This window comes from Trichomycterus rosablanca, chromosome 9, assembly GCF_030014385.1.
Source record: "Trichomycterus rosablanca isolate fTriRos1 chromosome 9, fTriRos1.hap1, whole genome shotgun sequence".
In the NCBI taxonomy this organism is placed as follows: Eukaryota; Metazoa; Chordata; class Actinopteri; order Siluriformes; family Trichomycteridae; genus Trichomycterus; species Trichomycterus rosablanca.
Genome location: NC_085996.1, coordinates 32219782 through 32234536, shown reverse-complemented (window position 1 = coordinate 32234536; position 14755 = coordinate 32219782). Strand labels below are relative to the sequence as shown.

Sequence of the window (14755 nt, the reverse complement as noted above, 5' to 3'; positions counted from 1 at the left end):
TTCAACATATCATTAAAAAAGGCAGTAATCTGTTTACTTCTTATTGTAAGGGAAAACAACTGTTAGTATCTAATGTAATACCTACAGAACTCCACACAGGGTTGCCAGATGTGTAGCTTTTATAATACAGTATATTGTACACATTATTATACATATATATGAATATTATATTATTTGTGTATTTACAAAAACAATTGACATTTTAAACTGTGTATTCAGTATTTCCTCCAACTCTACCTATGATATATCTGATATTATACAACAGTTAGTTCCGACCTTACAATCTGATTGGTTGAGAAGCGTTCTAACTGTGCTGATATTTGTGATAACAGCACGGCCTTTTCACACCACAACTGTATTACTCCGCTGACGACCAAATCACAGCCGTGATGTTATTCGCGATAACACACTCCCTTTCGTGTTCTATTGCTTAAGCATGGTATTTTGTAGTGAAATATTAAGTAAAATACAAAATAAGAAAAATCATTCATAATAACAAAGTAAAAACTTTTTTTTTTTTCTTTAAGAGTTTTTGAGAATTGCATCTTATTCACTAAAGCATTGAACCCCTTTAATCTGGTATACACTGTAAATTATGGTCAGGAGTATCCCATTTGCATTTATATTTAAGACATCTTGCAGACGTTTATCCAAAGCGACTTACAATCATGACCGAATAACGAGCAGGCAAGTGAGGGTTAAGGTCCTTGCTCAGTAGTCTCTTGAAAGTAGTGTGGATTGTACCAGCATCTTACTAGTCCAGTATCTTAACAACCAGATGTGTCTCAAACACAGTTGAAATTTGAATTGCAGTTTGAATTGATTCAAGATACAAACCTGGGTCTATAAGGGCCCACAGTGTGCACTACATTATCAGGCGAATACCAAGCCATAAGGTTCAGGGTACTGTGAGTCACTATGATCAAATTGTGTCAAGGCATAGATTAGGGCAAGAAAATAAAACAATATCCAAGGCAACCTCGGTGGTATCAATATTTAGTGCACAGTATTTACAGATTAATTACACACTTCTCTAGTAAGCATCTGTTTCTATGGTAACATGGCACCACTTTTTTGACATCCGCTCACCATGCACTTTTTTGGGTATAGCTGTGTGGTACAGTATGTATATTGATTATTCACAGGCTGCAACTACCAAACTGGTCAATTTGACTGTAGACCATCTGGTGCTCAGTACACTGCCTCCCCACCCCCAGTGTGACAGTCATGGTAATACCATGTTAGTGTGTGTTATCTAAGCTTAGCAGATGCCACAGTCTAGGTCAGAATTAGAAGCTGCAGAAACACAGGTGTCCCCATCCACAGTCAAGCCTAGTTAAAGTTCTGGTCTCAACCTTATTAAGAATATGTAGACAGGGCATATTCTATCAGGACAATAAAACCGAAAACAACTAGACCTGCTAACAGCTTTTTTCCAAGAGCTGTAACAATTCTTAACCACAGTTGCTCCCTTGGTTAATACTTATTTAACAGACCAGACAGCGCACGGACTGTTAACATGCTACATGTCATACATGTACAGTGGTGTGAAAAAGTGTTTGCCCCCTTCCTCATTTCCTGTTTTTTTTGCATGTTTGTCACACTTAAGTGTTTCGGAACATCAAACCAATTTAAATATTAGTCAAAGACAACACAAGTAAACACAAAATGCAATTTTTAAATGAAGGTGTTTATTATTAAGGGAGAAAAAAAATCCAAACCTTCATGGCCCTGTGTGAAAAAGTGATTGCCCCCCTTGTTAAAACATACTGTAACTGTGGTTTATCACACCTGAGTACATTGTCTCTAGCCACACCCAGGCCTGATTATTGCCACACCTGTTCTCAATCAAGACATCACTTAAATAGGACCTGCCTGACAAAGTGAAGTCCACCAAAAGATCCTTAAAAGCTACACATCATGCCGAGATCCAAAGAAATTCAGGAACAATTGAGAAAGAAAGTAATTGAGATCTATCAGTCTGGAAAGGGTTATAAAGCCATTTCCAAAGCTTTGGGAATCCAGTGAACCACAGTGAGAGCCATTATCCACAAATGGCGAAGACATGGAACAGTGGTGAACCTTCCCAGGAGTGGCCGGCCACCCAAAATTACCGCAAGAGCGCAGCGACGACTCATCCAAGAGGTCACAAAAGACCCCACAACAACGTCCAAAGAACTGCAGGCCTCACTTGCCTCAGTTAAGGTCAGAGTTCATGCCTCCACCATCAGAAAGAGACTGGGCAAAAATGGCCTGCATGGCAGAGTTCCAAGAAGAAAACCACTGCTGAGCAAAAAGAACATTAAAGCTCGTCTCAATTTTTCCAAAACACATCTTGATGATCCCCAAGACTTTTGGGAAAACATTCTGTGGACCGATGAGACAAAAGTTGAACTCTTTGGAAGGTGTGTGTCCCATTACATCTGGCGTAAAAGTAACACTGCATTTCAGAAAAAGAACATTATACCAACAGTAAAATATGGTGGTGGTAGTGTGATGGTCTGGGGCTGTTTTGCTGCGTCAGGACCTGGAAGACTTGCTGTGATAAATGGAACTATGAATTCTGCTGTCTACCAAAAGATCCTGGAGGAGAATGTCCGACCATCTGTTCGTGACCTCAAGCTGAAACGAACTTGGGTTCTGCAGCAGGACAATGATCCAAAACACACCAGCAAGTCCACCTCTGAATGGCTGAAGAAAAACAAAATGAAGACTTTGGAGTGGCCTAGTCAAAGTGACCTGAATCCTATTGAGATGCTGTGGTATGACCTTAAAAAGGCCGTTCATGCTCAAAAACCCTCTAATGTAACTGAATTACAACAATTCTGCAAAGATGAGTGGGCCAAAATTCCTCCAGAACGCTGTAGAAGACTCATTGCAAGTTATCGCAAACGCTTGGTTGCAGTCGTTGCTGCTAAGGGTGGCCCAACCAGTTATTAGGTTTAGGGGGCAATCACTTTTTCACACAGGGCCATGTAGGTTTGGATTTTTTTTCTCCCTTAATAATAAACACCTTCATTTACAAATTGCATTTTGTGTTTACTTGTGTTGTCTTTGACTACTATTTAAATTGGTTTGATGCTCCGAAACACTTAAGTGTGACAAACATGCAAAAAAACAGAAAATCAGGAAGGGGGCAAACACTTTTTCACACCACTGTATATTAAGTGTATAATTATGTGTACTATTATGTGTATTATTATGTTTATTAGTATGTGTATCACCAAAACAAATTCCTTGTATGTGTAACATACCTTGCAAAATAAAGTGATTCTGATTCTGATATGGACTGTTTTGAAAAGTCAAGGTTACATCAGAAAACCAACCAATGTGCTTAAACTGCCAGTTCTGACAGCTACACTGGTCAGAGTTTGTTACTTGTAAGTTGCATTGTTTCTTGACTATCAGTTTGATCTTGCATTGTTTATGGCAGTGGTTTTCAAACTGGTACGAGTGCTGCTTGTGGTAGATAAAGCACCCTCAGGTGGTATGCCACAATACCTTGTTGTAAAATTTACTGCTTACTCTACAATAACAGAAAGCTTTAAATTAGGACGGCACAGTGGCTCGGTGGGTAGCACTGTCGCCTCACAGCAAGAAGGTCCTGGGTTTGATTCCCAGATGGAACGTTCCAGGTCCTTTCTGTGTGGAGTTTACATATTCTCTCCGTGTGGGTTTCCTCCCACGGTCCAAAGGTGAGGAGAGGTGAATTGGAGATATGAAATTGTCCATGATGGTGTTTGACATTAAAAACTCGAACTGATAAATCTTGTGTAACCAGTAATTACTTGTCCTGTCATAAATGTAACCAAAGTGTGTAAAACATGAAGTTAAAATCCTAATAAATAAATAAAGCTTTAAATTCCAAAAAACTAACATTTATGATTAAACATTTACAAGTACTATTTTTTATTAGTTGTGGTGCATGAAAACTCGGTTTCCTCTACATTTTAGATGGTACATGAATGTTTTAGCTTGCACAAACTTGTTTATGTGCAGTTCAGGCTGGATGTAATAAGCCATACGTTGCCATCTGCTGTGCAGTACTGCAAGTACATTTTATTTATTTATTAGGGTCTTGCTGCAGTGCTGTGTGGTGCAGGCTATAGGGGGGCTGCAGAGGAGTCCTGCTCACACATTTAGGAACAGTTTCATCCTTCAAAAATCCTGCATTAACAAGTGACATTTTGCATCATTTTATTCAAACATTAAAACTAGTAGATAAAAAAAAACTAATGTTTTGAATAATTATTCAGCTCGTCGCAGGATGATTGAAAAATACTGTGCATTAAAATCCTGTGCATTAAATGTAGCAGGAATTATCAAACTTTTTTTTAGTTATTTAACGTTCATAATTTAAAATAAAATAACAGACTACAATGTACTTCAGATCTGCACAGACAGTATACGTATTTAGTCAGTATGGGTTTTGTAGTTTCATTTGTTTCGTGGAATACTACTATATGAATCGGCCGTGCTTGCTTAAAGAACTACAAATCCCATGATACCGCTAGTTCTACGCCTACGCAACATACAATAGTTGACAGTAATCCCCTTTTACAGTAATGCTACATAGCGGTTTCGACTGCTGCAGAAAAACTAGATTTTAATTTGTTGTTTCGGTATATTTTGGTGCAAAATGGATAATTCAGGCAAGGAGAAAGAAGCAGTTCAGCTCATGGCTGACGCAGAGAAGAAAGTTAAATCCTCCGGCTCGTTTTTAGGAGGAATGTTTGGGTAAGAATATTGCTAGCAGCTAGTCCAATATTTACCCTGAGGCGACACGTCGATCGATTATATTCTGTATTATTTATGGAAGATACAAAACAATCTAAATGGCTATAAAATAACGCAGTGATAATGTGGAAATTTGTACTTTGTAAAGTAGAATTCAGTTAAATACGATATTAAATGTTTCTGTAATTTAAAACTGCTAAAGCTGCGCAACTGTGTCGTTAGCAGACGCAGTTTGTATGAGAGGCTTTAGCTTCACTGTGTTGCTACTTAAATAAAACATAAAATATTACATAAACGCGTTACTGTCATCAAAATAAGACACTTTGTGATATTAGGGCGAACATGCTTTATCTGTTTATATCAGGGTATCTCGGACACAGCAGCATTCACTGTTTAGGGCTATTAAGTTCAGTCATTATGTGTAAATGAATCTGCCTGGTTCTGTTCTAGTCGGTTGCTTGGCTGCACTGGTTCATTTAAATGTGTTGGCACATCTTCTGATATTCTTCATAATTTAGTAATGTCCCGATAGGGTGGCACGGTGGCTCAGTGGGTAGCACTGTCGCCTAACAGCAAGAAGGTCCTGGGTTCCATTCCCGGGTGGGGCAGTCCGAGTGGAGTTTGCATGTTCTCTCCGTGTCTGCGTGGGTTTCCTCTGGGTGCTCCGGTTTCCTCCCACAGTCCAAAAACATGCAAGTGAGGTGAATTGAAGATACAAAATTGTCCATGACTGTGTTTGAGCTTGTGAACTGATGAATCTTGTCAGAATCAGAATCTTTATTGTTCGCCAAGTACCAGATGTACAAGGAATTTCTCTTGGTGCAGGTGTCAACAAACATACATAAAATAATAAAATAGAAATAAAACAAAAGGAATACTATATATATACGCATAGAATAAAATAAAGAAATGTGGCAGTGACATGAACAGCAACAGGCACTGTGCAATGGAGATATAAAGTATGGTACACTGACAGACCTTAGTATAAAATAGAAATTGTATATTATATATATATATATAATATACATAGAATAAGAATAATTTAGCAGCAACAAAAGTTATTCGTTATTATTGTGTAATGAATAACTACTTTTTCTGTCATGAATGTAACCAGGAGTGTAGAGCATGACGTTAAAATCATAATAAATGTCCCGATACATTTTTTTTCCTAAATGATACTGAAATCAAACCTTCCAGTCGACATATGTATTAGGCCGGCAACTGACGATTATTTTGATAATCGATAAGTCTCTGGACTCTTCCCCCAGTAATCGATCACATTATTATTTAAATTTATGCAGTACAGTAATAACGCAGTTATGCAACCACGTTTGGCTTCATGGCATACGTTCTGTTATTAAGTAAAAAAAGTTGGCCATTAAGGTTAATTATTCATATGAATACCAAGTTCTCATACAAAATATCCTATTTAGTACAAGGAGTTAATCTACATGACCTAGACAATACATAATCGGTTTTATATGCCATGTTAAAAATAATTAAACAATAGATTGTCTAATTAATACTGAAATTCATTGCCAACTATTTCAATAAGTGATTTAGTTGATGCAGCCATATATTAAAATACATATGTTAAAATACAGCTTTAGGGGATGCATGCATGTTTTTTCTCTGTATTTGAATTGACTTAAACCCAAGTTCTTGTTTTTTAATATTTTTGGTGTAATTTATTCTTATTCCTAGAGGGAATCACAAATTAGAGGAAGCCTGTGAGATGTATGCCAGAGCGGCCAACATGTTCAAGATGGCTAAAAATTGGTCTGGTAAGTAGCATTAACCAAGTATATGGTTAAATATATTATATATATGTAAAGTATACAGCACACACACACACATATATAAAGTATGTTTTAACTGCAGCCGTGCTACAGCGATTCAGCAAGTGCCTTTTATACAGAAATGTTGATGATAAATGTCTGATTGTTTTAGGTTTTCTAATATTGAATAGCATGTACTGTCTTTGTCTGTGCAGCTGCTGGGAATGCTTTTTGCCAGGCTGCCAGACTGCACATGCAGCTCCAAAACAAACATGATTCAGCCACCAGCTTTGTTGACGCCGGAAATGCTTACAAAAAGGCTGATCCACAGGGTGAGAACTAATGAGATGTTTTTCATATTAATTTCATCGTACATTTGCATAGAATGAAGTGGAACTTGTTGTGTAGTTTAAAAGTTGCTTAATTGCTGTGAAACAGTAAGCCACTTCTAATCTAAAAAAATTACAAGTACATTAGATTACTGTTAATCAGATGCTGTCTGTGGACTTCTCCCAAAATGATTTCTCTTTGCAGTTAGACAGAATGTAACTGACAGGATCTACACGGATTACTCTTATTTTTAAGGACTAAATGTTACCTTTCAGCACCCAGAATACTAAAGATTTGAAAAGGCTTTTTATTTATACTATTTGTTACAGTATCTGACATCAGCATGGCTGACAGTTAACACCCACAAATTAACCACACACATGTTTAAATACTGACAGCTCTGCTAAATGCCAGCCCCTAGTAATATAAAGTAGGTCTCTACAGTCAGCACACTGTTTATATAGTTTATCAAATTATCATCTTATTTAGGCAAAATTGTGTCATATTGTGAAGTTGCACAGCTTGAAAATACTTGTATTTGTTTTGCCCTATCGAGTTCATGTGTCCCTGTGTGTTACACATTGACTCCCTGCTGTAAGCTCCTAACTTCTTGTGTCTGACTTAATCCTCCTTCCCTTTTTCTTTTAATGCCTGCGATAGAGGCTATCAACTGCTTAAATGCAGCCATCGATATTTACACAGATATGGTAAGGTAAAGCAGACGTGGTCGTGCAGATAAATAAGTGATTTGCAAGCTTATAGGATTAGCTTAGAGCTTTTGTTAATGATGATCTGTTTTCTTTCCCTCAGGGCCGATTTACTATTGCTGCTAAACACCACATCACAATCGCTGAAGTATATGAGTCAGAACTAGTCGACATTGAGAAGGTATGGCATTTATTGTTTTTTTTTTAGGTTCAGTTCAGGATTTTGTTGTTGTTATTGGTGGCCATTTAGTATCACAAGCTTGCTACAAGTAAAAAACTTAGGAACACCCTTCAAACTTAAAGCTTCTCGGATTACCATGATCGGTTTATGATGGTAATCTGATAATACACATAAATACACATTCAGCAAAAACCATATTGTGAATTTTGTATTTCGATTTTTTTCCCCACTGTTTAATTCCAGTAAGAAATATTTATAAACAAATCTGGAAGTACTTGAATTAGTTTTTTAAAAGTAACATTTTTTAAATTTATGAACAGTTAAAGTTATAATATAGTTTGAATATTAATAAAACCTAATAGCGCTTTTGCATTTGCTGATTTAATGTGGTACAAAGAGTCATAAAATATTGCTGGTATTTATATCGACCACCTAAAGTTTTATATTGTGATTAAAGTGATCAAGCTTAAATGGACAAATGTATTCTTACTTTTAGGCTATCGCCCATTATGAACAAGCAGCGGACTATTACAAAGGCGAGGAGTCTAACAGGTTAGTCAAGGCAGAATAAACAAGAGTATAATTTGTTTTTATGCTGTTTCCATTCAGTCTTTTTGATTTAAAACTTTTATCTTTTATTAATAGCTCTGCAAATAAATGTCTTCTGAAAGTTGCTTCGTACAGCGCACAGATAGAACAGTATCAGAAAGCTATCGAGATCTATGAACAGGTAAACAACTTAAGATCAGAAGTTTGAGGACACCAAATGTTTTACCACAAATGACATGTGCTTATCGTAATGCTTTTAGGTTGGAACAAACACAATGGACAACCCCTTACTGAAATACAGTGCCAAAGAATACTTCTTCAAAGCCTCCCTATGCCACTTCATTGTAGATGAACTAAATGCAAAGGTTAGTCTTAATATCATGGTCAGAAAACAGACATATATTCAAGTTTTATTCTCCATTTACTCTATAAATTATGTTAACGTACACTTTATTGTAACTTACAGCTTGCTGTTGAGAAGTACGAGGAGATGTTTCCAGCATTTTCAGATTCAAGAGAGTGCAAACTTGTAAAGGTCTGTAAATCCAGTGTCTAAAGAGTATGGGGAGAGTATGGGTGGAGTAGGAGTAGAATATGAGTGGAGTATGGGAAAAATACCCTCAAAACCAAAAACATCAAATAAATAATTTCTTTCAGCTGCTCCTGTTAGGCTCCGACACAGTGGATCCTTCGCATATTTGATTTGGCACAGATTTTACACCGGATGCTCTTCCTGATGCAATCTTCCTATTTATCTGAGCTTGGGAATGGCACTAAGGGTGCACTGATGGCTAGGTCCCTGTACTGCCATTCACCTTTTGTATTTGTGAGCCAGAACTCAGGCACTGCTATTATCAGCAGCGTTGTTCTTAACATTACGCCACACACGCTCACCAAACCCAGAGACATTACCGGTATATTATTTACACCCATGTTACATTGGAGCTTTTAACCTCTTTGACACATTTTACAAATTATATTTCATTAATAGACACTTGATTTGTTAAACTGTTAATGAACGCATTATAGGACTGATGCTATTTTATATCAGAGGTATAGTTGTAACCTTTACTAATTTAATGCCTGCTTTGCTAATACAGAAGGTGCTGAAATGTTTACTTTTTGTGAGTTTTTTTCTAACAGTGTTTTAGTGTGTAGGAGAGCAGAACCAGAATGGTATAGGGTTTCAGGACAGCCTTGTTAAAGAATGTATAAGTTAGCAGAATGTAAATCACGAAGTGTTGTATGTTAATATTGTTTTAATGTAATTGCTTTCTTTGAATAGTCTACATCTTTCTGTAGACTAAACTGCAGAACAGACAGACTGTTGACTTATGTATGTATACTTATGTATAGACTAGGTATATCTAAATGTAAACCATATCTTAACAGCAAGTTAAAAAAAATCTGTAATAACCAACATGATTGCAAATATTCATACTGCCTTGTGTGTGTGTATATATATATACAGTGTATCACAAAAGTGAGTACACCCCTCACATTTCTGCAGATATTTAAGTATATCTTTTCATGGGACAACACTGACAAAATGACACTTTGACACAATGAAAAGTAGTCTGTGTGCAGCTTATATAACAGTGTAAATTTATTCTTCCCTCAAAATAACTCAATATACAGCCATTAATGTCTAAACCACTGGTAACAAAAGTGAGTACACCCCTTATTGAAAGTTCCTGAAGTGTCAATATTTTGTGTGGCCACCATTATTTCCCAGAACTGCCTTAACTCTCCTGGGCATGGAGTATACCAGAGCTTCACAGGTTGCCACTGGAATGCTTTTCCACTCCTCCATGACGACATCACGGAGCTGGCGGATATTCGAGACTTTGCGCTCCTCCACCTTCCGCTTGAGGATGCCCCAAAGATGTTCTATTGGGTTTAGGTCTGGAGATATGCTTGGCCAGTCCATCACCTTTACCCTCAGCCTCTTCAATAAAGCAGTGGTCGTCTTAGAGGTGTGTTTGGGGTCATTATCATGCTGGAACACTGCCCTGCGACCCAGTTTCCGGAGGGAGGGGATCATGCTCTGCTTCAGTATTTCACAGTACATATTGAAGTTCATGTGTCCCTCAATGAAATGTAACTCCCCAACACCTGCTGCACTCATGCAGCCCCAGACCATGGCATTCCCACCACCATGCTTGACTGTAGGCATGACACACTTATCTTTGTACTCCTCACCTGATTGCCGCCACACATGCTTGAGACCATCTGAACCAAACAAATTAATCTTGGTCTCATCAGACCATAGGACATGGTTCCAGTAATCCATGTCCTTTGTTGACATGTCTTCAGCAAACTGTTTGCGGGCTTTCTTGTGTAGAGACTTCAGAAGAGGCTTCCTTCTGGGGTGACAGCCATGCAGACCAATTTGATGTAGTGTGCGGCGTATGGTCTGAGCACTGACAGGCTGACCCCCCACCTTTTCAATCTCTGCAGCAATGCTGACAGCACTCCTGCGCCTATCTTTCAAAGACAGCAGTTGGATGTGACGCTGAGCATGTGCACTCAGCTTCTTTGGACAACCAACGCGAGGTCTGTTCTGAGTGGATCCTGCTCTTTTAAAACGCTGGATGATCTTGGCCACTGTGCTGCAGCTCAGTTTCAGGGTGTTGGCAATCTTCTTGTAGTCTTGGCCATCTTCATGTAGCGCAACAATTCGTCTTTTAAGATCCTCAGAGAGTTATTTGCAATGAGGTGCCATGTTGGAACTTTCAGTTACCAGTATGAGAGAGTGTGAGAGCTGTACTACTAAATTGAACACACCTGCTCCCTATGCACACCTGAGACCTAGTAACACTAACAAATCACATGACATTTTGGAGGGAAAATGACAAGCAGTGCTCAATTTGGACATTTAGGGGTGTAGTCTCTTAGGGGTGTACTCACTTTTGTTGCCGGTGGTTTAGACATTAATGGCTGTATATTGAGTTATTTTGAGGGAAGAATAAATTTACACTGTTATATAAGCTGCACACAGACTACTTTTCATTGTGTCAAAGTGTCATTTTGTCAGTGTTGTCCCATGAAAAGATATACTTAAATATCTGCAGAAATGTGAGGGGTGTACTCACTTCTGTGATACACTGTATATACAGTGTATCACAAAAGTGAGTACACCCCTCACATTTCTGCAAATATTTCATTATATCTTTTAATGGGACAACACTATAGACATGAAACTTGGATATAACTTAGAGTAGTCAGTGTACAGCTTGTATAGCAGTGTAGATTTACTGTCTTCTGAAAATAACTCAACACACAGCCATTAATGTCTAAATAGCTGGCAACATAAGTGAGTACACCCCACAGTGAACATGTCCAAATTGTGCCCAAATGTGTCGTTGTCCCTCCCTGGTGTCATGTGTCAAGGTCCCAGGTGTAAATGGGGAGCAGGGCTGTTAAATTTGGTGTTTTGGGTACAATTCTCTCATACTGGCCACTGGATATTCAACATGGCACCTCATGGCAAAGAACTCTCTGAGGATGTGAGAAATAGTATTGTTGCTCTCCACAAAGATGGCCTGGGCTATAAGAAGATTGCTAACACCCTGAAACTGAGCTACAGCATGGTGGCCAAGGTCATACAGCGGTTTTCCAGGACAGGTTCCACTCGGAACAGGCTTTGCCAGGGTCGACCAAAGAAGTTGAGTCCACGTGTTCGGCGTCATATCCAGAGGTTGGCTTTAAAAAATAGACACATGAGTGCTGCCAGCATTGCTGCAGAGGTTGAAGACATGGGAGGTCAGCCTGTCAGTGCTCAGACCATACGCCGCACACTGCATCAACTCGGTCTGCATGGTCGTCATCCCAGAAGGAAGCTGACTCACAAGAAAGCCCGCAAATAGTTTGCTGAAGACAAGCAGTCCAAGAACATGGATTACTGGAATGCCCTGTGGTCGGACGAGACCAAGATAAACTTGTTTGGCTCAGATGGTGTCCAGCATGTGTGGCGGCGCCCTGGTGAGAAGTACCAAGACAACTGTATCTTGCCTACAGTCAAGCATGGTGGTGGTAGCATCATGGTCTTGGGCTGCATGAGTGTTGCTGGCACTGGGGAGCTGCAGTTCATTGAGGGAAACATGAATTCCAACATGTACTGTGACATTCTGAAACAGAGCATGATCCCCTCCCTTCAAAAACTGGGCCTCATGGCAGTTTTCCAACAGGATAACGACCCCAAACACAACCTCCAAGATGACAACTGCCTTGCTGAGGAAGCTGAAGGTAAAGGTGATGGACTAAACCCAATTGAGCACCTGTGGCGCATCCTCAAGTGGAAGGTGAAGGAGTTCAAGGTGTCTAACATCCACCAGCTCCGTGATGTCATCATGGAGGAGTGGAAGAGGATTCCAGTAGCAACCTGTGCAGCTCTGGTGAATTCCATGCCCAGGAGGGTTAAGGCAGTGCTGGATAATAATGGTGGTCACACAAAATATTGACACTTTGGGCACAATTTGGACATGTTCACTGTGGGGTGTACTCACTTATGTTGCCAGCCATTTAGACATTAATGGCTGTGTGTTGAGTTATTTTCAGAAGACAGTAAATCTACACTGCTATACAAGTTGTACACTGACTACTCTAAGTTATATCCAAGTTTCATGTCTATAGTGTTGTCCCATGAAAAGATATAATAAAATATTTGCAGAAATGTGAGGGGTGTACTCACTTTTGTGATACACTGTATATTTTTCTTTCAGAAACTTCTGGAGGCTCGTGAAGAGCAGAACGCAGAGGCTTTTACAGAAGCTGTAAGACTTCTTTCATGCTTCACTTATGCTGTTAAATCAGTCATTACATAGCTACTACCAAATTTGACATTATACAGGACAGCATGTCTACACGTAATGGTGGAATTTAATTCTGTTGTGTATGTTTTCCTCCCTGCACTAGGTAAAGGAGTTTGACTCGATCTCTCGTCTGGACCAGTGGCTGACCACCATGCTTCTGCGCATTAAGAAGACCATTCAGGGTGATGAGGGTGACTTAAAGTGAGGTGTTGAACTGGGGGGAAACCATCTGAGGAATGGCACCCACTCCCCAACACCATTTCATACCATTTCTGTTTAATAGCTAGGTCCAGATTTCCTAGTACAGTATATAAGATTTATTGTTGCAGCATTTAAACCTTGCTTATATTGAGTTCTCAGTTGGTTTAATAGAACTCATTTAGTTTTCAGACATTAGACCTGATTCAAATAACTACATTTCAGATCTGTTTTAAAATCATGTGAAATCATGTTGTGTGGCTCATTGGATTGCTAGTGCTTATGATTATAGAAGATAGACGCATGCTCACCTGTGTAATGGGCATTTGGGATTTGGAATATTAATTACACTTTAGTTGTAGTTGTAGCAACCTGGGAAAAAAAAGTCACACGTAATGAAGCTATACTTTAAAGGTGTTAGAAGTAAAAATGAGCTTTTCAGTGACTTAATAAGAATAACTTCCTATAACCTAACAGATGATGGTATAGGCCCATGTGTGTGGTTGTATTTTTAACAAACCTGCCAAAGGTTAGATATAGATAACGTATTACAAAGCTTGTCATGGTTATGAAACATTAAAGGCTGATTGTCATGGAGACAGTTGCAACTGACAGTCTGTTGACTGTGTGTTTCTTAATCATAACACCAGTGTATTAATGCACATACAGTACAGAAGTATAAATCACAGCTCTAAATTGGTTTAATAAATAATTAGCACAGGTCGGAGTGTTAGTACTCCACGGCAACCTAAAACTTAGGAACCTGGGTTTGATCCTCACATACTCACCTGTGTAATGGGCATTTGGGATTTAGCATCCTGTGGAAAAAATGGTTAATAAGTCTCAGCTCTAAATTGGTTTAATAAAATAATTAGCACAGGTCAGAGTGTTAGTACTCCACGGCAACCTAAAACTTAGGAACCTGGGTTTGATCCTCACCCCTAATCACTTTTGCATCATGTTCTCTTCTCATTCCCATTTACATTTCCGCATTACAAAAAGTGACTTACAGTTGTGAACATACAATTCTACAATAAAAATCACAATAAGCTCAGATAATTGATGACTAGATCATAATGTAATGATTGTGACAAGCCTAAGTATCACATTACCCACAATCCCAATGTGAAACCCGTTACGTCTTTGTAATTTCAAATTACTCTTTCATTTGGCTAGTCAAGCTAGTTAGAAAATTAATCAGGCTAAAATAATAAAATCTAGAATGATTTTTCTTATCTGGAATGTAAGTACTTTTCTCTAAATATTCTCTTTGTTGCCACCAGAAACTACATGGTAATCTATTTATGCATGTGACTTCATTGTCATTTTTTTGTTTTTGCTTTAAATTAATTCCAAAATGTAATGTAATGAACCCACGTTCATTTTGTTAATGTAATGTCTGAGAAGGTAAATGAGAAATTTCTTTATGGGAGCAGAGTAATTAAAAAAGTTTAAACTGTT

The 14755-nt window shown here is 38.5% G+C and overlaps 1 protein-coding gene across 3 annotated transcripts; it reads left to right on the top strand.

Annotated features, from left to right (window-relative positions):
• Nucleotides 1-4567: 4567 nt before the first annotated feature.
• napbb (N-ethylmaleimide-sensitive factor attachment protein, beta b) lies at nucleotides 4568-14755 on the top strand. Of its 3 annotated transcripts, XM_063002247.1 has the most exons (11): nucleotides 4568-4737; nucleotides 6442-6521; nucleotides 6731-6847; nucleotides 7506-7552; nucleotides 7656-7733; nucleotides 8230-8285; nucleotides 8379-8463; nucleotides 8543-8647; nucleotides 8749-8817; nucleotides 13007-13057; nucleotides 13200-14755. In XM_063002247.1, the coding sequence occupies exons 1-11, from the start codon at nucleotides 4640-4642 to the stop codon at nucleotides 13299-13301; spliced, it is 888 nt and encodes a 295-aa protein (XP_062858317.1). In that variant the 5' UTR covers nucleotides 4568-4639; the 3' UTR covers nucleotides 13302-14755. The 3 variants fall into 3 exon arrangements, with proteins under 3 accessions (XP_062858317.1, XP_062858318.1, XP_062858319.1); XM_063002248.1 differs by lacking the exon at nucleotides 13007-13057; XM_063002249.1 differs by lacking the exon at nucleotides 7506-7552 and having other exon boundaries at nucleotides 4663-4737.